The 26,993-nt window shown below is 36.7% G+C and overlaps 2 protein-coding genes and 1 long non-coding RNA gene across 5 annotated transcripts; 1 reads left to right on the plus strand and 2 right to left on the minus strand.

The window, feature by feature from the left end:
* The first annotated feature begins 456 nt into the window (after window positions 1-456).
* hsd17b3 (hydroxysteroid (17-beta) dehydrogenase 3) lies at window positions 457-8,157 on the plus strand. Of its 3 annotated transcripts, none has more exons than XM_056729793.1 (11): window positions 457-1,491; window positions 3,781-3,827; window positions 4,031-4,106; window positions 4,738-4,845; window positions 4,939-5,015; window positions 5,129-5,173; window positions 5,265-5,299; window positions 5,387-5,468; window positions 6,358-6,423; window positions 6,523-6,672; window positions 6,779-8,157. In XM_056729793.1, exons 1-11 carry the CDS (start codon window positions 1,341-1,343, stop codon window positions 6,872-6,874), a joined length of 933 nt encoding a protein of 310 aa, XP_056585771.1. In that variant the 5' UTR covers window positions 457-1,340; the 3' UTR covers window positions 6,875-8,157. The 3 variants fall into 3 exon arrangements, with proteins under 3 accessions (XP_056585771.1, XP_056585773.1, XP_056585774.1); XM_056729795.1 differs by having other exon boundaries at window positions 458-1,491; window positions 4,939-5,006; XM_056729796.1 differs by lacking the exon at window positions 5,129-5,173 and having other exon boundaries at window positions 458-1,491; window positions 4,939-5,006.
* LOC130407125 (uncharacterized) lies at window positions 1,339-3,028 on the minus strand. Its single transcript, XR_008904571.1, has 3 exons — window positions 2,930-3,028; window positions 2,634-2,705; window positions 1,339-1,475 (listed from the first exon to the last, which is right to left on the minus strand). It is a non-coding gene; the product is annotated as an uncharacterized LOC130407125 (long non-coding RNA).
* Window positions 8,158-11,370: 3,213 nt separating the features above from the next.
* On the minus strand, window positions 11,371-22,956 carry ercc6l2 (excision repair cross-complementation group 6-like 2). The gene is given in 20 exon segments (XM_056729843.1): window positions 11,371-12,263; window positions 12,266-12,892; window positions 12,895-12,923; window positions 14,514-14,686; window positions 15,736-15,890; window positions 16,010-16,703; window positions 17,314-17,385; window positions 17,598-17,750; window positions 17,869-17,968; window positions 18,720-18,815; window positions 18,900-19,045; window positions 19,223-19,294; window positions 19,821-19,940; window positions 20,016-20,273; window positions 20,354-20,561; window positions 20,934-21,095; window positions 21,578-21,771; window positions 21,870-21,986; window positions 22,058-22,451; window positions 22,781-22,956. Coding segments are annotated over 19 exon segments (3,897 nt in total). The 5' UTR covers window positions 22,334-22,451; window positions 22,781-22,956; the 3' UTR covers window positions 11,371-12,018.
* Window positions 22,957-26,993: the final 4,037 nt, after the last annotated feature.

Below are 26,993 nucleotides of genomic sequence, written 5' to 3' on the forward strand. Positions count from 1 at the left end.
ACTTTATAAAGGCGCTATAAACTTTTCTTCGCAGTGGTGTCATAAATGAGCCAAAATATCTTTAAACAACGGTTTGTTGAACCTTTTTCCACAGAGAGCCTTTCATGCAACAGAAAGGATCTGTGGATGTTAAAGGTTCATGATGAAATCTTGCAGCCAGACAGAATCGTTGTTTTTAAGTCCTTCTTTTCATTATGATTATTTTATGTCGTCTTTGGGAGCCGGATGGTATAATGGCTGACCATTTGCTTTGTTGATGACCGAAAAAGTCACCAAAAAATGACTATTTATGGCAGATGAATAGCGACAAGCAACCAAAAGGTGAAGTTTCTATAATTAAAGACCTAACCAGTCTATGTTTGTTCATTTTAAGACCATCTATATTTGATTCAACTAGATTCAACTTTATTGTCATTACACATGTACAAGTACAAAGCAACAAAATGTAGTTTTGTCAAACAAGAAGTGCAATAGGAGCAAGTGCAGGAAAAACAGTATTATGGAAGTAGTATGTACAATGAACATAATATACATGTGGCTGTTACTATAAACAGGAAAAGTACAGATGGGTGTATACAATGATAAGTTATAGCAGTTATAACAGTAGTGCAATGGATATAGAGTAGTGCAAATAAATTATAGACAGAAGCTATCTAAGTAAGAAGTTATTGCATATTTAGTTGAAGTACCGAAGTGCAAAGTTGCTTGTGAAAACGTCAATGAACAGTGAACTTGTGATAGCATATACTATACGATGGTATACTTTTAAAATGTTGACAATTTTCACCGTTAGCAGATCTAAACACTACAGTATATATAACATAAACATCATACAGTACACAGTATACATGCATTATATTAAAAAGCCTATGTATTTTATTTTATATAATAAATTCCTGAGAAGCAGAGCAACTGATGTTGTATTCCTCTTTGTACACTTTTGTGTTCCACTTTGTCCATTCGGATGCTCCCTATATGAATTTCTCTCTCTCTAATCCAATTCCATAGTCCAGTATGAGTCAACACCCCTGTGGCCACATTCTTAACTCCATGTCTCTTCTAATGAATCTGAGAAAGATTTAAATTGGCCGAAATTTGGACAGCAATTGACGTAAGATATCTCTTCCAAAATCACACAACACAAAAAATCAGGAATGTGAATAATGTCCTGGTTAAAGAGGGCAGAGAAGATTCTGATTGGCTGAAGGGGCTGTCAGCACCGGGTTTTGAATCTTGTGGTCAGATTAGATGAGAGAATAGGAGAACCGTGGCAGTCAAAAGAGGGACTGAGCTAGCAAGAAGGACCAACTTGAAGCTTTGAGATAAGCCCCTAGACCGCCATGACACCCACCGAGATTATCTTCATGTTGGCTGGAACTTGCACCGTCATGTTCTTTGGAGTGAAACTACTAGGTCTTGTCATGATGCTTGCCCTGAAGCTCTACTATCCTCTTTCTGTGTCTTTTTTCACCTCTCTGGGGAAATGGGCAGGTGAGATATAACATTTGTTTATTATTTTGTTTGCCACAACATTAATCAGACCACAATGAACAACTACAAAGATTTGGTCTGTTTGTATTTAATTTGAATCCTTTCTTCTGTAATATGTCCTTGCATGCATTTTTCTCGAAAGTTTGATTCTTTTTATTATACTTGGCAGATTTTTTGGTAAAACAGTCATATATGGCAAAAAAAAGACAATTGGGTAAAAGATAAGGCATGCAAACATTACAAAGGAGTCCTTAATGATGCCATATTTTATTTAGCAATGATTGATATATTGATACTATTTTTATATTTCTAAAACATTTCTTAACATTTCAAAATCTTAATTTTATCAGTAAATATATTTCCTTGCAATCGGCCTTTGAGACTAGGTCTGCATTGGGTTCCGCTCTGCCAGTCAAGATCAAAATCTGGCATTTTAAAGCATAAAAGTAAAGAAATGAATACCTCATGTACAAAACTAATGCCACTCTCATAAAAGCATGCAACAGACCTCGGCCTGTGGCCCAGGAGCAAGTTTCTCTTCTAACTTTTTATCCTCACAAAAGATCTTGCTACCATAAATTGCACTTTTATTGTCTGCAAAAGAGAGAACGTCTGCCTGTGTCGTACTTAAAATTACACTGTGTGTACTCCATCAGCAACAAAAACAATTCCAGACTCTTTTCCCAAGCTTCCTTTCCATTGCATTCCGGCACAGAGAGTGGCAAAGAACAAAAGGCAATTAGAACAGTATGTTCCAGCACATATTATTACTCCATTCATTTCTTTAAAGTTTGAATGGTCGTTCCTGTTCATTTGAAATCAAATGAATATGACTTTTTCTTTCGTTCTCCAAGTGGTCTTTTAAGAAAAGCTCTTCCTGGTGTTTGTGTGTGTACGATGTTTCTCTTCGGGGGTGTTTTAGCATGTTTAGACAAAGTCCATCTGCTTTTCATTTTATTTCAAACAAATCATAAAAAAAAGTTTGGTCTAAAGCTCTGCACATTTCACAATAGCATTTCACAATTGCGGTTTCAGTCTATTAGATTGAACGTCACATTTGTCAAAATATATAAAACGCTCAATCAAGCTAACTGAAGATGGAGTTGTTCACAAGCTTTACACATTCAAAATCTATAGCTCACCCTGAGATTTCTCTGAGGTTTCATTGTAAACCAGGGCACTACTTGTACTTTCTTCCATAAAGAACATTGACGCTGAGAAAGAACGAAAGCATGGGAAACAAGTAAGAAAGACACACTCACACAAAAAAACAACATCTTGTCACAAATAAGAGATGTTAGACCGAAAGTTTGGCCTTTGGAGCCTGTCAAAGCAATGAAAGCACGACGGCAGTAATTACATTTGAATCATTTCCTCTAAATTATTTTGGCCGACCCATGCCCGCCCCATCCCCCCTTTTTCTCCCGATCTCTCTTACCACCTACGATGTGAACTTCTCGCACAGCGTAATAGTTCTTGTAGTGGCAGCTCATAACGGATGACTTTTCGCACAAACTCACCCTCACGCTTGCTGTTTATTGAATTCCAGGGTACACAAAGTCTGTTCAAGAACATGTTGTTATAACAAACCAAACAGTGTGAGATTTTCAGAGGGAGGACTGATAACAGATGGATCTTGTTCTGAAAACTATTGATTTGGGCATATGTTTTGTAATGGAAGAGGTTAATATATTCCTTTACAGGTGAAATGGAATCATTTATGAAAAATGAATTACACTGTAAAACTGTCATTTTACTATTTATTTTAGTTAAACTATGAAAAAAACTGTTGGGTGTAAACACGAAAAACATGAAATTTTATTTTACAAAGAATATTTCTGCCGAAATGTTACCGTTTAAAAAATACAAACAAATATTATTTTTCAGTATTGTTCAAGTATAATCTAATATTAGCATTTTATGTCCAGTATGACAATGAAATTGCACTTTTTTTCTCAGATTGAACATTATTAAAGCATTAAATAGGGAGAACATCTGCAATTATTTATTTAATGAATTAATGAATTATTTATGAGATATTAATCATTAGAATAAACTTGCTTGCTCTATAAACACCATGCACTGGGCTGTGTTTTACCTTTCTGTGGTTTTCTTATTTGGTCCTGTAAAGCTGCTTTGGATCAATGCACATTGTGAAAAGCGCTATATAAATAAACTTGAACATCTCACATAGAATATCTTTATCAGACTTATTCATGAACATGCAACTATCTAGTAATAAGATTATTATAATATTTAATATAATAATGAATATTTCTTCTGTTTCAGTGGTCACTGGAGGATCAGATGGAATTGGAAGAGCTTACGCACAAGAGGTAACAAACCTACCACAAGTGTCAGCATTTTAACCTCTTGTAGGCTATGTTCTGACTCCAAATTAAAGCCTGCAAGCATTAAAGCCCTAGTAAATATGCACACTGTGAACCACCTGGTATCAGGGGCATTATGTGAGGACTTATGAATTGAAGTTATGGCACTGTCTGTAATAATGATCCTTGTATGTCTTTCCTTTCTGCAGCTTTCAAAACATGGAATGAATGTGATCATCATCAGCAGAAATCAAGAGAAGCTTGAAAGAGCAGCCAGGAATATAGGTTAAGACTTTTCTGCTTGAATATCAGACTGAAAAAGGTGTTTGGTGCCAGTTAAAGCCACAATATGTATGATTTTTGCATTCAAATATGAAAACCCATTGGCAAATTGTTAAATATTTGGTTTACTTGCAGCCTATACTGATTTATCCCAAAAGTTAATAATGAATTCAGAAAAATGTAATTTTAAGCAGTGTAACATCCCTTCTCATTGCATTGAGAGAAATGCCTGTTGATGCTTTCATGTTTATATCGTCCTCGATTTTTGCATATACTGCAAGAAATAATATAAGTGTGTTTGACTTCATGAGGTGCTTTGCGGACCGATCGGTGTATGACATCAAAGCGTCGTGAGACCGATTCGAAAGCATTATCTTTCGATACTTTGATTTCAAACAAACAAACTTCATAAAACTTTATCATCCTCATCCATGAACATGATTCAGCAAGTCCCGTCGGATTTATTTTCATCAGCAGTTGATATTAAGACAACAACTCCCATCATTCCACTCTAGTTCGCACTGTCATCAAACTCTGCCTTAGTTGAGTTTTTTTGTTAGGGTTTTGTGACCTCGAGCAGCGAAAAATATACATATTGTGTCTTTAAAAAGTCTTATTTTTTCTGGTCAAGCAGAGCTTTCTACAGGAGCAAAGGTCAAAGTAATAACTGCTGACTTTACCAAAGATGATATGTATGGACACATTATGAAAAGCCTAGAGGACTTGGATATTGGTATATTAGGTCAGTGGTTTTGCTTCTCTAGTTGTGTCAAATTATGAGAAGTAATGCTTACTAGAGATTTGTCTTAACAAAATTCATTAAATTCTAACACAGTGAACAATGTCGGAATACTGCCCAGCCAAGTACCCTGCAGGCTGCTTGAAACTGCAGATTTGGAAAAGGTGAGACAGGTCATGATAAAAAATAATTTACTGCTAAAATATTAAATGTTGCTACCAGCTTTCATGGAAGTGTTTATTAGAAATTCTCATTTACATGTTTCATGTGGTGGCCATTCATATAGAAAATATATGATGTTATAAACTGCAATGTAAAAGCCATGGTCAAGGTAAGTAAAGCATTAATTCATTTAAACAGAAGTGCATGTTCAAGCTTGAATGTTTCATGGTAGGGCTTTGAACAACATGTTTTCTTTTAAGATGTGCAGAATTGTGCTGCCAGGAATGCAGGAAAGGTTCGACCCTCTCTGTTGAATAATCTTCTCATAATGTTCTCTCATAATTCATTTCCGTATGCATACTGACTGTTTGCGTTTCCTTAGAGGAAGGGGAGTCATTTTAAATGTGTCCTCCGGCATAGCCAAAATACCCTGCCCCATGTACACCTTGTATGCAGCATCTAAGGTAAATATAGTTAAGACATTTATAATGAAAATTGGTGTCTGTGTGTTTCTTTTGCATTGTAGTGATTTAACTATGTGTTCATCCAATTTCAATGCTGATGGTGTTAGTATCAGCTATTTATAAAGTGGATAGTGTTGTGTGTTTACACTCAAAATTATGTGTAGGCCTTCATCTGAAAACCAAATGATTGTCTAAAATCAATCTGAAGATATTACAATGTTTTAGTTTGTCTGTTATCATTATGTCAGAGCCTCAGCTCTTTCTCTTCAGAGATAACAATTGAAACCAACATTTATTTCAAGAACCATCGGTGCTTTGTGTGCTGAAATGTTTCAGAATAGATTTGATTAATTTCTTTAGAAAAGGTTATTTTCTAGAAATCATGTGTTCCCACCTCAAGCTTAAAGTGCCAGAGCCGTAGGCATCACAGACAGAGAAGGAGATATTTACATCAGAGGGGCCATCAAATAAGCCTATTATACGTGGTCTGTTTAAACCATTTCACCTCATCCTAATAATGTTGTTACAGCCCTGCAGACTACCTAAAAACACTAACAAAGTGCATTATTTCAAAATAATTTTGTCATTTTGTCTAAAGTTACCATGTTGTACAAAAAAGTGTATATTATCAGAAAAATAAATGGAGAAAAGTGATAGGGAAGAACAGAAAGATTTTTATTTTATGTTTGATTATTTTTAATCATTCGTTTAGAGGAATCTTAAATGCATGTTTAAATGTGCTTCCAGCGGCCAACATAGTCTAAAACAAGGAACGCAGGATCAAAATTTGACATGCAAAATATAGAGGAAAATGTTACGTGACTCTTACAATAAAATGTTATCTTTGCAAGCAATAATAAATTATTATAAACATTTCTTTGATTTACAGGTTTTCGTTGAACGATTTTCACAGTGTCTTCAAGCGGATTATAAATCCAAAGGAATTATCATTCAGGTGAAACAAAATAGCATATACCTCTAATGCAGTTATTTTTAAAGAATCCTTATATTGTATTCACGTTGTATTCATGTTCTCTGTCTCTGTATTTTTAAGACAGTGGCTCCATTCGGGGTTTCAACATCAATGACAGGACATCAAAGGCCTGACATGGTCACATTCACAGCTGAGGAGTTTGTTAAGAGCTCACTAAAGTATCTGAGGGCTGGCGACCAGACATACGGAAGCCTCACTCATGCCATACTGGTAATGACCTCACTGTTATGTTTAATCTTATGTTATCAGGTACGTTAGGCTGATACATTCGTGCATTCGTCAATGTCACTGTATCTGATTTCATTCACCTCTATAGGGCTGGATGGTGCAGGCTATTCCCACATGGGTTTTACAGAGTGAGGTGTTCCAATATCACTTCAAGAAATATGTGACCGAGAGAATGGAAAAATGAAAGTTTATATTCTCTGTGTATAAAGATGAACATCTGCTAGTACCACATTATATTTGTATTAACTGTGACAGAAGCTGCTTACTTTTCAACTGTTAAAAAAGTATGTTCTTTAGGTTAGCAAGTGTGTATTGTGAATACATTAGTGTACATTGTTCGACTTTTTACTTTTAAAATCTGAATGTCTTCGTGAACTCAAGGAATGTGACAAAATAAGACTGGGAAAAACAGGGAAAGAATGCGGAATCAAGGTGCTGTTTATAAGCCTTCAAATTATCAGTGTTGCTTATGGAACACAATCCTTTAAATTATCTCATATGACATTAATAGAGAGACAACAAAACACAACACAACACAACACGATATCATATTAGACAGACTGTCTCCAAAATGCCAAATGACAGGGATAAGTAGAGAAAATGGAGAGAAGATGTGACCTTGATAATTCTATTTGAAAAAATGACTATTTAACCAAAAAAGAAAACAGATCTCATCCCAATTTACTGCCGTACACTTAAAAAAATCTGTAAAAGTAGGGGACAATATAAAATTAAAATAAAAAAAATTGTATTCATTTTTTACAGTTGTTTTACCTGTTTTTTAGATTTTGCACTGCATTAAACTACATTTTAGTTTAATATAATTTAAACTACATAAAATCAAACTGGTTATTTTCTGCCAGTACTTTACCCGTTCTTTTAAGGGATTCTTTTTTAACAGTGTATATGAAAACTAAATACTATAGTAGTCAGTGGGAATCTGTTTGGTTACTGACATTATCCTAAATATCTTCCTTTGTAGCAGAATAAAGACATTTACACAGGTTTGGTAAATGATGACAGAATTTTCATTTTTGGGTGAACTTTCCTTTCAAAACCGCATCTTTGGTAGCCTATGTAAAAATACAGATATTTAGCGCCACATTGTGGTTAAAAATGACTATGACACAAACGAAAGCTCTAGTTTCCTTGTGCTTTTTAAAGTTATTTTTGAAGAATCTCAATTTATTAGTAATAAAGGAATTACATATCTAAGAAAGGAATATGCATATGAACGACGTTCTGTATTCTGCGTGTTTTAATGTAAAGAACTGCATGTTCATTAACAACTTTATAATTTTAATGTGAAAATTTGCATGTATTTGTGCATAGTCCATGTCCTGAAGTAAATAATTAAATCATAAATAGGCCCACATTAAAGTAAAAAGTTGTATGCAAATGTAAATCTTAAGATGAAATGTTTTTCTGTCAATATTTGGTGGTTTTAATACACATACCCTAAAAATATTTTTTGTGTGTGTCGTCACATAACGGTCCATATTCCTCTTAAATAAGCACATGAAAAATTAAATAAAGCAACTATTTAGTGTTTCATAAAGAGCCATCCCCTATCCACTTGTAGGTACTGCTGGTTTTAATTAATCGAAATCCTTAATAGAGAAATGAAATGTTGAGAAAAGAAATGTTGTCTAATAATTACTGTGTCTTTGTCACTCCCAACTCATGACTGTTTCCTTCTTTTAAAATAAAGAACTTTTAAAACTTTTATAATAAGACAACTCTTGCAAAGGCTGATATTTGTCTGATGTCATCAGTGGTTTAGTCAGTGCTCAAATTGAACCAAGTCTATTGGGGGGTCCCCCACAAGACTTTTTTTGGTGGGGGTCAGTCTCGCAACATACAATTTATACAAAATACACACTATATTTCAGAATAATATGCATAACTATACCTATACTACTTATGAAAAACAGGCCTACATAAAAGAACAGGCTTTTTTGGGCCGGGGCGTTTCAAATATAAAGAGACATGACAACTAGCCATTGTAAATAATTAATTCCCGAAATTTACAATATCCATAGCATGAATTTAGTCACAATAGTCATTATAATTTTAACTCAAATAAAAATATCAATATCCCCTAAGTCTATTTTTACATTTTATGGGGAGTCCCTGATCCCTTATGGGGGTCCCAGTCCCCCCAGCCCCCCTTTTATTCGAGTACTGGGTTTAGTGTAATACAAACAGATCGTTCAATACTGCATATTGGTAGCTAACAAAAACATTTTTGGAGAATTAATATTTCAAGTCTTGACTGAAAATGTCACATCCATAACGCTGGAATTAACCATAACGCCTCCTAATGGTTTCACTGTAACTGGTTTGTCCATGTTTGATTTTCTGAAAGCAACAAAAAATCATTTTACCTTGAAAAAGCAAATTCCCATGTTATGGTTTGCCAGCAGAGGGCAGACGTGTGATACACAACAACTAAAAATTGTGAACTGTAGACAGAAAAGATTTAACAAGTAGTGAAGTAGTCTCATTTCAAAGATAAGATACACAATGCAAACAAGTGCTTTCTAATGGGGCACATTGAGTTTTTAATAAAGTTGTTCACCTTTAAGCAATTTGCTCTAGTTGAAAGTTAACAGAATAACCATCAGTTTGTGTTTGTATTAAAGTGGTTTGTGTTTTATTGGGAATTTCATCTCCTGCAAGTATCATACAGTGTGTGATTTAAACAAACTCCTGGAAATTTCTCCTTTTCGAGTGTGTTTAGCACATCACTATTTAAATGGATATACTTACTTGAACTTATCCCGTACTTTATAGTGCCTTTGTCTTAACTTTGACACAGTTGCTGACCAATACAAATAAAACAAAGAACAAACCCTCACCATCATACAATAATTTGAGATCAATTATTTATTTAATCCATACATGATGTACTGTAAATAAATATGATAATAAGATTCAGATCTGAACATGAGGATAGAGAGAGAACTGCTTTGTCATCAGACCGCATACAATCTCAATAAGCTTTGCTTGTGTGGTCCAGCTTCAAGGGATTTGAGTCCTTACACACATAAACAGCAGGCAGATGTTGAGGAATAGATTGTTTACCGAGCTCTCAATTCTCTAAACAATGGATCAAATGACACTGAACTTTGGCTATCAAACAAAGAATCCGCCTCGATCCCCCACGAGTAAATATTTACTCTTTTATATCAAAAAGTCCCACACATCACCGCATGGGATACAGACGCAGTACGGACAATTTGGAATTTAATCGAGCTTTTTGACATCTATTTGTTTACTTTGATCCTTTTCAAAGCGGTCAAATGTGTGAATTTTGAGAATTGTTTAGCATACAAAACAGAAAAATACACTTTCAGAGAGGTGAAAACTATTAAAGAGTATCTAATGGAAAACATCCAGTAAACAGATTCTGGGAAGAGGGAGTAGTTGTATTTTTACACACATCAAACACACCGAAACGCTTTTATTTAGGTCAGGGCAGGAGCGCGTGGGAACTTTTTTAGGGTTTAACCTCAGAGAGTGAGAGTTACATTGCGTTGTCCGTGTTTTTGTGAGGTGTGATACTAAATAGGTTACTCATGTTAAACCTAGTGGGGGAGAAATTGGTTTAGGTGAGCCTAAGGGTTCATATTAATGATGCCCGACTCGTCACCTTGGTAACCGCAGATGTAATTTCCTAGTAAAATTAAGCGGAGGGGTTTTGTAGACCCCTAAAAGTGCAACATTTGAACATGGAATGATTTCCCAGCACGTTCTCTGAAGAAACAAGACCATGTGTTAACTCAACACGTTTCCTCAAAATCTCATATCTCAGCAGGGTAACGTGTGAACAAAAGCTGCGCTTTTCTGCCATGCCACACACTCCAGGGCTCCAGGAACTGAGGCAGAAGTTGGGGTCATGTGCTCCCTCTCCAAAATCAAATCACATGAACTGTCGCTGAATGACATTGGAAAATAAGCAAAGCAAATCAGAGTCAGCAGGACCTTCTCTGTATGTGACTTATTATAATAGGCAAAGCAAACAACTTGTTCGACCTGAACCAGACTCGACTGCAGTGATGAAGTGTTACTAAAATAAGCAAATCTGCGTTTATTTGTGCATACAAAGTTATGCGCATACAGTTTAAAGGCATAGTTCACCCAAAAAGGTCACCACTCATTACGTCGTTCAAAATGTGGATGTGACTCCTTCTGTCGACCACAAAAGAAGATACTTTGAGAAATGTCTTGTGTCCATACAATGGAAGTCAATGGGGAAAACATATTTTGTGTTTTAAAGAGTGGAAGTCAATCTCAACAACTAAAAAAGCAGCTGCTAGAACGCACAAATAACAAATAAAGTAGCAATGGCCATAAACTTCCTGAGACAGACCAAAGTCACTTCGCCAAAGCAATTACTCCACTCCAGAACTATTTGAGGTCTCAAGACCACTAACTATTGAAGTAATTTTTCTAGGTTGAAACCAAATGTGAGACACAATGTTTTTGTGCTGTTTCAAATTTAAACGGATCCTACGAAACATCGCCAGTTCACGTTTAACGTCATACTGCGTTGCTGTTCAGTGTTCAGCTATCCCACATGGCTTAATAGAAAATGATATTCCACTATGTCATACATGATTAAATACATCTGTGCTGTACTCAAAATCTGCGCCTGGTGAATGAACCGAATGAATGTAGTGCTTTGATTTGTTCTTTTATTGATCTGGAGGTGTGTATTTTCCTTCTTAGTCATACTGTACAGTACATTAGTGTCGTCATTAAAACATGAGCGTAAAAAACTGATACTTTTAAAAAGTATGATACGGTATAAAACTGATACTTTATACTGACAGTCATTGATGGAATCTTAAGAAACCAAATATTAAAGCGATAGTTCACCCCAAAAATAAAACTGTTATCATTATTTACTCGCCCTCTTGTCATTTCAAACCTGTATGACTTTCTTTCGTCGCAAAAGAAGATATTTTGAAGAATGTTGGTAACCCAACCATGATGAGAGGTGAATAAGTACCCGCCATTGTTCAGTTACCAACATTCTTCAAAATATCTTCTTTCGTGTTTTGCGGAAGAAAGAAAGTCATGCAGGTTTAAAAAAAAAAGACGGTGAATAAATGATAACAGAATTTTCAGATTGGGGTGAACTATCACTTTAAATTGTTAGAACATTCAGATGTGAATATGATACACAATAAAATAAATAAAAGCAAATGCACTCGAATAAAACTTCTGTTTGTGTTATTATTCTAAAACAGCATATCTTCTGCTCATATTTTTTGGAAATGAGAAACCAAACCCCACAACACTTCACCGTTTCTGCTCAATTCACTCAATTTTCCAGAGAAATTTTTCATTTTTTTTCCAAAGTTGAGAGCTTTGACTTTCATTATTTCTCCTTGACTTTGCAGAGACACCAACAGTATTACAGATCTTCTCCACCTCAGACAGATCTGTAAGTTTATTAATGCTCTCTTCATTTCCCTCATTTAAAATGTCCCAGAAGTCCTTTCCTCTACTCTTTGCCTTTTCCGCATGAGTAAGAACTGTTGCCTCCCTAGGCCGCTCTAAGGTTTCTTTTTGGATTTGAACAAATCATTGAGGATGGATGTATCACCTATAAGGTCTGTGATGAGGGAGCTTTTGGTCTGGGTTGAACTGGATGCCTCGCAATCTTGTGTGGAAACCAAACATGAAGGATGTTCCTTGTCTTTGAAAGATCTTCTGCCACTGGTTCTCCTTTCCTCCACTGGTGCCCAGCTCCTCTGAAGATGTCCAGAACTTGTTGACTTGAACGAAGAGGATCTGTGCATGCTCTGGTCTGAGTCATCGGTAAAGGTCTTAATTTTGTTGTTTCTGAGGTCTGTACTGTGATGATGGTGAAGCTCAAAGGTTTCTGTAAGACTAATTCTCTTTTTCTTTGATGTTCCTCTTTGATCCTCGACTGCAGGGGCTGGTACCTCAACTTGAGGCGCGTTTGGGAGGGCTCGTTTTGAGGTAGGTCTTTGTCTGGCCGTACCGGACATTGAGGGTGGTGTTGATGTGGGTGGCTTTGGCTCAGCGTAAGGTTTTGGAAAGGTCTTTTTGATGATGTCCTTAAGTTCAGGGCTCTTCTGGCTGTAGAAGCTCTGTAATCGGCTTAGCCTCTGTGCCGAATCGCTCTTCAGAATCTCTTCCGCAAAGTCCTGAACGGAGACGGCTCAAAGAACCGAGCCATGTCTTCCAGCTGGTTTCTGCCCGACCAGAAAAAATATTTAATGAATATGATCGTTGTACAGAACATGACACAAACAACAAAACATTTACAAGTTTATGACCCTTTGGAATGATTCAATGCTTAGTAATAAGGTTTAAGGGATAGTTCACATGTTTTCTTCATGATTTACTCACCATCATGTCATTCTAAACACATGTTACTTACTTATTTCTGTGGAACAAAAAAGAAGATATTTCGAACAACACTGAAAACCAAGCACCATTTGAATTCTTTGACTTTCATTCTATTGACACAAACCCCTAAAACATTTTTCAAAATATCTTTTGTGTTCCATAGAAAGAAATGTCTCATATACAGATTATGAATGACATGAGGGTGAATAAATGATGACAGAACTATTTTTTGTGGGCTGAACTATCCCTTTAATTTCAATACATTGTATGTAGATATTCATTGAGTGTATAATACTGTTCTTTAAGACCATTTTAAACAAAAAGTTCACCCAAAAAGAAAAATTCTGTCATCATTTACTCACCCTTGAGTTGTTGCAAATCTGTATCAATTTCTTTTTTCTGATGAAAACAGAGAAAGATATTTGATAGAGTGCTTTTAACCAAAAGGTTCTTGCCCACCATTAACTATCATAGTAGGGAAAATGACAATTGTAGTCAAAAGTGCCCCAGAACTGTTTGCTTCCGAACATTCTTCAAAATATCTTCTTTTGTGATCAACAGAACAAAGAAATGTATACAGATTTCAAACCACTTTAAAGTGAGTGCATGAAGACAGAATTTTCATTTTTGTGTGAACAGTTCCTTTAACTTATTTTGTGAAATAGAGAGACAGTTTATCACAGTCTATGTATTATATCATAAGCCTACAGCTTGAGAGTAAAAAAGTAATAAGAACCAGAAGCCTTCCTTGCTATTGAAAGCTATTTTATGAACTAAATCAAACGATTAAAACCCCAAATTCCACGTATTAGAAGCCCCATTTCATAACGTCAAACAACAACCCGGAAAATCCAGCGGTCAGGGTCTTAAAGGAAAACCAGTTAGTCATTCGAAACCAAAAGACCTCTGAAGTTGCTTGTGGTGTACCTTCTTAAAGCGGTTGCCACTCTTTGTGGTTTCAAAGCAAAAACAAAGTATAAAGCAAGACCCTTAAATACGTGTTTGTGTGGAGTTCAATCATGTTTCACCCGTGATAATCAAAAGGAAAGAGAATATAAATATGTGTGCATGTGTGTTTTCGCCATTACGCGAGCAAACAGTACAATTTGGGAGACTGAAAGGGAAAAACAGGATAAAGAGGGGGTTCTGCTAATGGTTTTGGCCAGGTTTGGGAAATGGGTGGGTGAGAGAACTCAAGGGTGGTCTTTTCTCTTCCCTCACTCCTGCAGCCCCAGGGGCCAGGCGGGGGCAGCACACCATAGCTGTGGGGAGAACTGGCACATAGCCCCACGCTACCAGGAATTTCCTCTCACTGGCTCGCTGTTCTTATGTTTTCAACCCAATTGACATGATTACAGTATTTGCTAAGCTGTGGAGATGACTGCTGGGGGAGAAAAGCAGAGAAAGTCAAAACGTTTAGTATGATAGTTTACCTGCAGATGCTACTGGGTGTTTCGCCCACGATAAAAGTGATATTTTTGTGGCGGTGAGAGGTCTTGATGAAGTGTGTGACCGGATACTCCATGTGGGGTCTGTCACATGCTGGCAGTGTCTGTCTTCCTGTGCTGTGATCAGTGAGTACAGACTCACATGACTGGCTGGGAGTCTAGAACACAAACACGCAGAGAAGTTCACTTACAACCACAAACTATTGTACTGTTGGACAAAAAAAACGAAGCTTTTATGACGGCATACAGCTATACCCATTGCTGAATAGGAAGATAGGACGTCGCTAAGTGTTCTAATTGGTTTTTATGTAGGATATTTTAGTTGCTACATGCTTAAATAAATGCAAGCCCTTTTTTACTGTCCATAATGAGAAAATAATGAACCATTTTCTTCTGCCAGTTTCCCTATTAACAGAATATTGATATACAAACATACACCCTGCACCAAAATAATCTACTTCCATACTATACAGTATGCCAAAATCAGTGTGCAAAAGGAATAATTTGTCCAAAACCCCAGTGTGAAAAATATATATATATAACCGAAATACGCGAAATACCGCTTCCATTGAGATTCCTCAGTTTGCATTGGACTGACACCCTTCTATCACATAAGTCCATGAGAACTGTCAGGTGACCAGCTCTTTTCAAATACAAGTGATTTAAGTGCCATGATGTGTATTTCTAGTAGATATAGTTTCCTAACAACACCTGAGTAATTATGTTTGTGGTTGTTATTGCATCATAGGTCAACAACCATACATCAAGTCACATGACATGAAACATGTTGGATGTAGTATGCCTGGAATGTACTGTTTTAGAAGTCGCCAAGTACGTACTTTGGTTCAATGATGAATCTAGAATTAATGTTTCCGTTTACATAATACATGCCTCATGTACTATGCCTTTTAACTTTGTGTTTATAAACACATACACATATTTTTAAGAAAAACATAAAAATGTATAAATGTTTATATATAATTTTAAATATATAAACATATTTATACATACATGCAAATAAACCCAATATCAGGTGTATGTTTTTATAAATACAAAATGTAGTTATTTTTAATACAAAATAATTCATATATACTAATTTATTTTGTATTTATATTAAGTTTAATACCAAAAAAATATTCTATATGTCCTGTCACAATTTCGGATGCAGGGACTATGTCCGAAAAATGTAAAAGCTGTAGGAAGATACCTCTGAGGAATCCAGGAGCTGGTTTGCAGGAAGTTGCGAGTGCTTGTTGAGTTCAAACACATCTCGCACGGCAGCACGACTCAGGCGGTCTTCTGCTCTACTTGAGCCCACGACCTTCTGATTAGAGTGAGTGTAGCTCACATGCTGAAGACCACCTATCAGAGAAAGACTTTTTAACACCACTAGGACATGATCATAATTGATATTTCACATTCCAGTCATTAGTATTTTGAATGCTATAGGAACTTCTCTTCACTAAGATAATATATTATACCTAATAATGTGTCCACTGTTCCAGTGTTGCCCTTATCTCTGCAGTGGGTCTTGTCTGATTCAGGTGTTTTTACAGTGTTTTGGTTCTGTAAGCCTGTGAACCTAACAGATCTTTGTTTAGTGTTTTGCCTCCGCTGAGATGAACCGCTCCTACATTTAACTCTTTCCTCATCATCTGATGATGAAAAAAATTCAATATCATCTTCAGACCGTTTTTCTGTAAACTTGACTCCTTTTGGAAGGCAGCTCTTTGCGGCATTCATGCAATCGTTGCGTTTATGAAATTTTGGCGAAACAACCTCCAGATCTGCCGACTCTATGTGCATTTGTTGAACAACATGAGAAGTGTGACCTGATTTTGTCAGTCCTCGATATCCATGATGTTTTCCACTAGGAACTTCCTTCATCTCCTCAGAATGACTGGGGTTACTAGAATCTTCTTCACTGCTGTCTGTTTCCTGTTGTTCTCTCTGAGCTAAATGTTGTTGGAGCAGTCTATAAAGGCCTATGTTGCCGATAGAAGAATCACCAGGTCCCATATCCTCTCCTGTGATGGGATTTGAGGACTTCTGCCTGGAGCAGCAGGGATCTTCATCCTCACTTGCACTGCTGAAGTCTAACACCTCAGCTGGTTTGAAACTGGTGACTGTTGACCCAGCTGCTCGCTCAGTTGAAGTGTCTGCTGACTTAGGATCCTGAGGTCAACCAAGATGGTCCATTAGTTTTCACATCGTTCAAAATTACAATCGTTTCATCATTTACTCGTCCTCATGTCTTTTCCAAACCTGTATGACTTCCTTCTGCAGAAGATATTTCGAAGAATTTTGGTAACCAAACAACACTGGCCTCCCATTGACTTCCACTGTATGGACACAAAACCACTCAAAATATCTTCTTGCATGTTCCACAGAAGAAAAAGTCATAAACAGGTTTTGAAAAACATGAGGGTGAATTAATGGTAACATATTTTGACAAATTCGTAATTGAAAATGATCCGCTCCCTTTCCTTTAAAAACAAATAGACATTTTAAATATAAAGTATGGGGAAACACAGTCAGCACCCGTCCTCTCCGAAAACAAATGTGTAAGGTTCGTTCCAGAAGAACACTTAGATAAGGCCTCTCCTGAATAAATAAATGCGGTATAGACAGTACGTTTCTGTGTGGTCTCCACCATTGGTTTTGAGAGGGGGTTGATTATGACCATGTGTTCGCCATAATACCGTGGGAACAGATGGATGATGGGAGAGTCGGGTGGGAAAGAGAAGCGTTTTAGACACGGGTCTGTGAAAGGGTGGATACTCACAGCCTCCTGCATCCTCTCGTCCAGAGCTTGCGTTTTGGCCGTCATCATCCCCACCTCCACTCTGCCCTCCCTCTGTGGGCGAAACACGCCATTCCCATCATGTCAATGAGAAGGAATTCGATTTGTGTAAATAGATCATTAAAGGCATGTCATAAGGGACACGCATGGTCTGGTCTCACAGGCATCTGTGCATTCTTTGGAAACTCCGAATTACAATTTATATTTCTATAATCAAAACGGTTGTCAATTGGAAAAAGTGTTAACTTAATATTTATGTTTCTGACCTCCAGAATGCGGTGTGTTAGGCAGGTGCCATCAGTCTGCAGGCGGAACAGATTGTGGATGCCGAACAACTCTCCAGCCTGGCCATCTGTACCCTGAACAGCTTCGAAGTAGCGTCGCGCGTTCTCACAGCCCATCACTGATGTCTGAAGTTGCTATAGCAAACAATTAAAGACCTTCGTTGAAAATAACTTTATTAAGTTGTATATACTGTTTTTATTACATTGTTAAGGTAGATTTATATGCAAGCCGTTTGACTATTGAAAAATGCACCTGTTTGTATATCTGGCGAAGGTATATGATCTCCTCCACTGTTCCCAAAGAGATGAGTCTAAAAACCGTCACATCCCTGCACTGGCCTATGCGATACGCCCTGTGAATTAAAACAGAAAAATAAAAGCAACAGTAAAACAAGTACATAGCGTTTACTGTCCGTTCAACCACATCTCTCACAACATTTAAAACCCTTTCTCTCAACAGGTAGTGGTCTAGCTTTTGTTGAAACCAGTAACTTTGTATTGGCACCTGATGTATTATGGCTCCTGTATGAACTTTCGCTTATTGCTCCTAAACTCTTTGTAAGTCGCTTTGGATAAAAGCGTCTGCTAAATGTCTAAATGTAAAATATTCTGTTAGAAAGGTATTTGGAAGAATGCTTGTGACCAAACAGTCCTTGGCCACCATTGACTACCATAGTAGGAACATTTCTTTATAAAATTATTTTGTTTTGTTGAACACATAAGATGTACAAGTTGAAAAATGAGATAACTCTGTTTTTAACATTTTTCAAAAATCATGTTTTTATTGTGTTTTATTGTGTTAGTTAGCTGTATTTTTGAGTTATTATGGCTTAAAACGAAACAAACCAACTGCAGTTTGATTGATATTAATTGTAAAGCACAATAAAAAAAACATCATTATTGAAAAATGTTAAGAACGGAGTTATCTCCTTTTGGAACCAAACTCTTTATATTTCCTACTATGGCATTTAATGGTGGCCAAAAACTGTTACAAGCATTCTTCCAAATATCTTTTTCTGTGTTCATTAGATCAAATACATTTAAACAGATTTGGAACAACATGAGTGTGAGTAAATCACCATCCTTTAAACTTTGTATGTTCACCTGTCAATAGCCTGAAGATCATTAGCAGGATTCCACGTTGGATCAAACAGCACAACAACATTCGCTCCGACGAAGTTGAGGCCAAGCCCACCAGCCCTTAGAGCAAACAACAGAAGATCCTAGTGAATCAGGAAAAATGTTTTCATGACTTTGTAAATCACAGACGTAATGAACACTCACAGAGTAGACACCAAACACAGGTTGATATCCCGAGAGCTGTTGAATTCCTTCACTATCTTCACTCTGTCCTTAGACTTGGTGTTTCCATCCAACCGGCGGTACTCCAGACCCTCAGCCATACAGTAGCTCTCCAGAACATCTAGCAGCTGTGTAAAACAAATAGATGTCCATCTCACGCTTCATATTCATCGTGAAAAACAAAAATAAAATTCGCTTTTTCGTTTGGCTTTAAGTCTGATTCCACAAATCTGCATGAAGGTTTCCAGTCGTTGAAATGAACTACACAGTGTTTACTTGCCATGCTGTACACATCGGCACCTCACCTTGGTGGAGAGAGAGAAGAGTAGAACATTGTCTTTTTTCACGATAAAGTGATTTAGCAGCTTTTGGAGAACCTGAAAGAACAAAATCAGCACTTGATATCAGGTGCGAAGACAATCGTGCATAACACAACATGTGATCAGAATGAGAAAACAGAAAAAACTGTGTGTCGGTCCATATGCACTAGGCATTACAGAGCAGGCTGGGGCGTTTCAATCTATCGCTGATGTTTCAGAAACCAAACGTCCATTCTTGTAAAAACGCCAGTAACTCAGCATCTGCCAATAACAGCACCCTCAAGATGCTCTGGTTGAAGGGAGGGGGAATCTTTGAAAGGAAAGCCTGAGGAAACGTTAAATACTGTCCTTGTTATTACCCGAGGAAGTGTATACACAGCATGTGAGACACGACAGCTCAGGGCCAGTGCTTGACCACAAGAGGGTTTATTAATCTCCATACGGCCACGGAAAAACTGAAAGGCATCTTGGATTCTATGGTCCAAAATGTGTTTTAATGATGTGGACATGCCTATTTCAACAGCCGTAATGTGCCACTGATATATGATTATCTTATTTTTGATAAGACGAAATAATGACTCACCTTCATTTTTCCACTGTACATTGGATCAGACATCGCCTCAAATGAGGCCGTTTTGCACCTCTCTGTAAAATCCGGAAATTTTCTAAAAACTTTCTCGCAAATGGCTGTCACATATTTATCCTGTCGGAAAAGAAATATTTACAAAAACAACCAATCTGTGATTTATGGGAAAATGTTCAGTTTTTTATTAGTTACCTGTTTTTTGCTGGTTCCTTCTCTGGACTGCAGTAGTGCGACATGATTGGCCACCTTCCTAAGTATGGCGAGATAACTAAAGTAAAGGTAACGGACAGGCACGCCGTCTGCGTTTAATTTGTAGCAGCATTTCTTTCGTGGACGCCCAGTGCCACACGGACACTTTCCTGAGCTTTGCAACAACAGGGTCACATCATCAGTATCCAGCACAGCTTGGTATACTGTCTGCTGAAAATCTGTGAGAGAGCAATACACCACCTGAATGGAACAAGATCGGAGTATCATGAAACATCAGCTGAAATCTCTTGGTTTCGATGAATAGAGCTACTTGAACTTACTCTATCGTCTTTCTTAGGTAGCTGGTCACTGATGAGGGCTTTTGTTCTTCTGAGGAACCAACGGGAGAGCTTTTTTCCTAGATCCTTAACTGCTTTACGTCCTTCTGCCAGAGCTCTTTTTGTCACGGTGTGTTTCTGCCCGTGCTCAATGGGGTCCGAAAATCTGTTTTTAAACCCCGCCAGTGAGCCTAGGCATCCAGGGATGGCCCTATGAAACAAGCGTTGAAAATGAAAATTCTTTCATCATTTACTTAGTCACATGTCATTTAGAACCTGTATAACTTCCTTTCTTCTGCAGAACACGAAAGGAGATATTTAAAAACAAATTGTAACCAAACAACATCGGACCCCATTGACTTCCATTGTATAGATACAAAACCATTGAAACATTTCACAAAACATCTAAATTTGTGTTCCAGAGAAGAATGGTCATATACATGTTTTGGACAACATTAGAGGGAATATTTAGGGGTTTAACTATCTATTTGGGAAGCTCACAAGTCTTTGGAACACTGCTGTACTAGTAGGTTAAAAAATAAAGGGTGGTTTCGAAAAGTGTAGGATCCATGTAAAGTCTCACCAGTCCATAACACACCACAGCTCCTCTAGGTTGTTTTGAAGAATAGTTCCTGTCAGGCCAACCCTCACTTTACATCTAATCTCCTTCATGGCCTGAGTGATTTGGGACTTGTGGTTCTTTATTTTATGAGCTTCATCCACAATGACAGCGGCCCAATCGATACTGTACAGAATTACACAAGATACAGAATTAAAAAGAAAGAAAGAAGAAAACATGAACACTTTATTGTATACTAGTTCACCCAAAAATTTAAATTCTGTCATCAGACGAAAGAAAGTCATACAGGTTTAAAATGTCATGAGGGCGAGTAAATCATGACAGAATTTTAATTTTGGGGTGAACTATCCTGGAATAAAATGGGAGTCAAATGAAGTACTTTTATTTTGTATTATTTGTCATTTAATTTCAGTATCTCAGTTTATGATCCGCAGGTTTCAAATGTTGTATGGAAATGAATGCCAGAATTTTAATATTCCAGTTTATGTATAATTACAAATAAATACTTATAACTTGTGGCTGTAGCATATAAACCTTGCACAAAATGCAAGCGATCGCAGCAGATGAGTTCGATATTTCATTTTTTCTTACATATTGGCAAACTGCCATTCTTTTCTGTCAGACACAACGACTCTTTAGAAATGTACCTGTTAAACTGGTCCAGACAGAGTCTGAAGGTCTCATAAGTAGTAAGAGCAATCTCACATCTTCCTCTCTGTACACGCACCAGCTCCTCTTCCTTCCTCCCACCGTGAACAATTACAACTCTGAAGTGACCCCACGTGTCAAATTCATCTTTCCAATTATATAGAACAGAGAGCGGCGCCACAATGAGGAACACCTACATAGAAAATACAACATTACAACAAATTGTACAATAAAGAAATAGTACCCTTAATATGCAGTAATGCAAGAAATAAAACAGCTGATAATTGATACCTTTTGAACTTTGGGATGTACTGGTGATTTTTGTGACATCAAAAATTGAGGCCTGTTGTTTTCAACATCTTCCCATGTACCTGTTTTCCGCAGAACAGCCGCTAGGAAGCCTATAACCTAACAGAGCAAAGGTCAAATCAGAGATGTCCTATTACAAATGGAAACATTGTACATCTGCATCCACGTACCTGAACGGTCTTTCCAAGGCCCATGTCATCACCCAAAATGCATCCTCTGGATTTGGCGTAGTTATAATAGATGAATTTAATGCCATCTCGCTGGTAGTCTCTCAAATATCGATTGATGGTGTACGGAACTTTCACATCACTTCCTGACACCAGAAATGGCTCGGAGGGACCCGGTGGTCTCTGGTTACTGTGAAACAGAGGCCTCTCATTCTCATACTGGGAAACAGAGGCACTGGTATCCTGAAACTTTGATGCTCCAGAGTCTTCCTCCGCCATCTCCACTGAGAGATACGACAGGTGTTATCTAGAAAATGATGTGTTTGGTTGTGACAGGCTTCTTTTTGAGAGCAGCACAAGAGGTTGTTTCAAGACTGGGAGAGGCTTTACGTCTGACCTGCAATAGGTGAAAGCAAAACGATTTCAAAATGTAAATCTAAATACAGTTTTTGCTATTCTTCATCTGATCAACAAACAGTCCTAAATACAATAAAAAAATGGTAAAACTAAAAGTGAAACTTAACCAAAAACTTGGCTTTTAAGAGCAATAGTGAATGTAGTAAGTCAAATCAGAGCAAAGGTACTTCATGCTAGAATCAAAACTCCTAAACAGACGAGTTTAATACAGATATGTACAATCTAATATACGTGTTACGATTACATTAAATAGATATTCAAACGTTTATTCGTTAACTGTAACAGTCAAATCAGCCGGTTTAGTCTTACCATGATTCAGATCCGTTTCGCTGCTGTTTCTGAGCTCATCACGGATATCTTTTGGCTGTAATGCAAACTATAAAGTCACCGGTTGGAGTTTATAATAAGCAGATGTGTGTATTCATCTGCATGTCCATTATACGTGTCTATATTCTCATCAACATAGCAACGGCTGCACACACAAGTCCCGCACGGAAGTGGGCGCGTTTATTTACTCATTTTTGTCATCGGAACAGCACTTTCCACACAAACGCTGAGAGGACCTTAAATACAGACGCGGAAAATGTTAAGACACCGTTTTCTGATTTAAATATATATATTTTATAGGTATGTGTTTATGAAAAAAAATCTATATTTTAAAATAAAAATGAAAACTGAAGAAACTTGTTAAAATAACAGAAAATATGCGAATTATTTTTTCAGACCTCAAATACTGCAGATAAAACAAGTTCATATGTACTTTTAAGCAATACATTTGTAGATGTGTTTAAGAAAAGTTAAAGGAGTAGTTCACTTTCAAAATAAATTTTAAAGATAATTTACTGACCCCCATGTCATCCAGGATGTGTATATCTATTTTTTCTTTAGTCGAAAAGAAATGAAGGTTTTTGATAAACATTCCAGGATTTTCTCCATATAGTGGACTTCAATGGACTCCAATGACTGAAGGTCAAAATGAAAGTTTCAGTGCAGCTTCAAAGGGCTTTAAACGATAACCAGACGATGAATAAACGATTGGTAAATGTGTGTGGTTTATTAACACAAATGCTCGCCTTGCTCTGTTCTGCGATGCGAGTTCATGACTTCACGTAATTCGTAATTACGTTGAAAACTTACACATTCAACTTGTAAACACTGACTCTGTTATTTCGCCTACATCAAGAGTGACCTTTTCAACAAAATTACGTATTTTGTGAGACATGAACGCGCATCACAGAACAGAGCAAGGCGAGCATTTGTGTTTATAAATCATATACTTTTTTTGTTAAATGACCGATCGTTTCACTAAATAAGACACTTATTCATCGTCTGGTACCGTTTAAAGCCATTTGAAGCTGAACTGAAACTGTAATTTTGACTTTCAACCTTTCAGAGTCCATCGAAGTCCACTATATGGAGAAAAATCCTGAAATGTTTTCATCAAAAACCTTAATTTCTTTTCGACTAAGGAAACAAATACATAAACATCTTGGATGACATGGAGGTGAGTAAATTATCATTAACATTTATTTTGAAGCGAACTACTCCTTTAAAACAATATTTTTTATGTGATCATGTGATGTGATTTTTATATCAGTTTTCCTGTGTATTATCATTCTGTCAGTCTTTCGCATTGCTGCTGATGACTTTATGTCAGTCCTGAGGTTTGATTTTGTTGAAACTCAACAGACTCTGGACTGAATGCCCGCAATACTAGATTATTTGAAATGAAAATTCGATGTGGTCTCTTAATTTTTTGTGCGGCAGTACATTTTAAAACGTTATAAAACACATTAAAAAATCTAATTGTTATATAAATAAATAAAATAATAATACAAAATAATAAAATACAAATACATTTAAAGTGAAAGGGAAATTGAAGCAAAGTCAAGATTAAAAGACCTTAACCTATATTGCTGTTTGTTGTTCATTTTCTGCAAAAAAAATATTTATTGTGACAAATGAATTTGCATTTGTGTTATTTGGTTAAAGCTATGGTTATTGTGGTGATACCATAGCACTTTGATGTTATGGTTTTACTTCAAATAGCACCAAAGACGCTTGGTTACTGTATTCAAATCATGCTAATTTTCGTAAAGGAGCTATGGGAAAAGCAGTTTTTTAAATGATTTTATTGTTCGATTTATTGATTGATTATTCGAAAGGCACATATTCTGCATATAAGTACATATAATATCATACCAACAGCTAAATGTATTATTACAATTATTTTCAATTGCATTGAATTACAGTAAGTTGTCTGATAGACCAAGCTATACACTCCAAATGGAAAAGTGTTGCTCATAACTTTGACATTCTCATAATGTATATCATCCTTTTTGTTGTATAAGCCTCTTTCTACGGAGCCATCAAATCTGTTATGGTCAAGGAAAAGTGGTTAATGGCTGCATGTAAGGGTGCTCCATATCTTTAAAGCATACATTCTGACCCATCCTGAGCAGCTCTTTTTTCATAGGGAGATAATGGACCCCTATGGTTTAGTAGAGGAGCAAGTGTTATGTGCTATGCGCTATGCCTATAGTGCTATGTAAACTGTCTGTCATGAATGTTTGGGCTTCTTTATAAGAACATCTGCAGCAGCTGCCCCATAAATTCTGAGTGTTGAGAGAGCAAGAACATAAAGTTCAGTTTTTGTTCTGCAGTGTCACCTGCTCCCACCTGATGATGGGAGACTTTAAAACTCCTGAAATGACAACTGTGTATCTCATCTTTAGGGGGGTAAGAACTGTACTTTTGTCATTCATTTATTTAGGCCGTCTTAATGCTTTGGTACACAGACATTTCAAATAGCCTATCTTCATCCTCACGAGGTTGAACTTTGCCGCATAATGTTCAAATGGAGACAGATGCGAAAAGACTTTGTCTGAGCAATAAATGGCAAACAATACATCATAGTGTTGCAATTTTGAGCTTCGGGCACATTATGCAGTCCCATACGATAGTGTAAAAGGCATTTTTCTTTAGCAGTGTGAGATCTCAGGCAGCAGAGACCGCTGAAGTTCCCCCTCACTGCAGATGCTGAATGGGAGATTTGTCTGCTTCTCCGTGTGCTTAGGAAATGCTCCATCTGTATTTCACGGACTTTCTCCTATGAGTCACTCAAGGTTTGAAAGCCAAAACAAATTACAGTCATGCCAAAACTGACAGTTTTAACTTCGATTGCGTTGATTGCTAAACTAAGAACGATTTTTTGTTTTACTTTTTGGGTGTAGTAGTTTTGTATTTATATTTAAGCTTACAAGCATTTATGTTGAGATAAAGCATCCAGATTCCTTTTGTGTGCGCAGACCTGGAGACTTCTGTCATGTTTCATTTGCAATGTTTCAGATGTTTTCCATAAAATCACCAAGGACACATTGAAATTTTATCAAACATTTGACTTCACATTGAAATCTTATTATATTTGATTGCAGACTTTGCAAATTTATCTGACTTTTACTTTACAGACTTCATTGTCATTGTATACACACTTTTTTTAAGTAACAGCCATCCAAAAGCATTAAATAACACTTAAGACCTAAAACTAAGAAAGTTTGAAATAAAGCAGAAAACATATACAATATTGCAAAAGAAAGATCAAATAAATTGCTCATAAATCTTTAATGTACATGTGTATGTATATCTTAACCCATGTAATATATTATTAAACATAAATTGATTCAACATTATACATTACACATTGACATGAAGCCAGAGAAAGGGTGAGCAAATGTGAGCAAAGTTTGAGACATGGTTTAGATCTCTTTCGAAACTCTAGAGGAGACACAAGATTTATGTGATCCATTCTTATGAGAATATTCTCTTAAGCAATCATGTCCAGTTGATCTCTGTTAAATTTCATTGCTAGAAGAAACAACAACAGAGATATTTAAGGGATTTTATGAGGGAATTTATCTTTTTCCATATCACAGACTCTAAATTCCTTCTTTGAAAGTTATCTTTATTATTGCAAAGCTTCATTATCTCCAGTGATTTTTATCTATTTATTTTTTTCTTCAAAAATTCTTTATAACAAAGGAGCTCTAAGCCTTGGCGTAGGTACTCAAAATAAAACGGCATGTTGATCTGAGGGCTCAGTTATGCGGTCTCGACATTTCCCCCACCAATGCACATCGACAGCAAAGATGTACAAAATATCCTTTCTGTCGAGCTGGAAATTTCAGCTGTGTGTGAGGTCTGTTTCTCGCGAATTCCAGAAGTTTTGCGTCATTTCCCCACATGTCTCTGTTTGTGTGGTCAACATCACAGACACACCACTGAATCTTTCAAACCGACTGAATGAGGTGTCTGATAGAACCGTAACATTTTCTCCATCCCTCATCCGCAAGGCATCAGTCATGTGTGAGGATCTACGGCTGTCTTAGACGGCCTACTGTTAAAACAAAGAGGATGCACACAATAAAAAAATGTACGTTAACGTTTTCAGTGCCTCAGTTTGACGTAAACTGCTGATTTGTGGTTATTTTGGCAACCCAGAATGCTTGCAAAATAATTTTTGATT

This window comes from Triplophysa dalaica, chromosome 18 (assembly GCF_015846415.1).
Source record: "Triplophysa dalaica isolate WHDGS20190420 chromosome 18, ASM1584641v1, whole genome shotgun sequence".
NCBI classification, from domain to species: domain Eukaryota; kingdom Metazoa; phylum Chordata; class Actinopteri; order Cypriniformes; family Nemacheilidae; genus Triplophysa; species Triplophysa dalaica.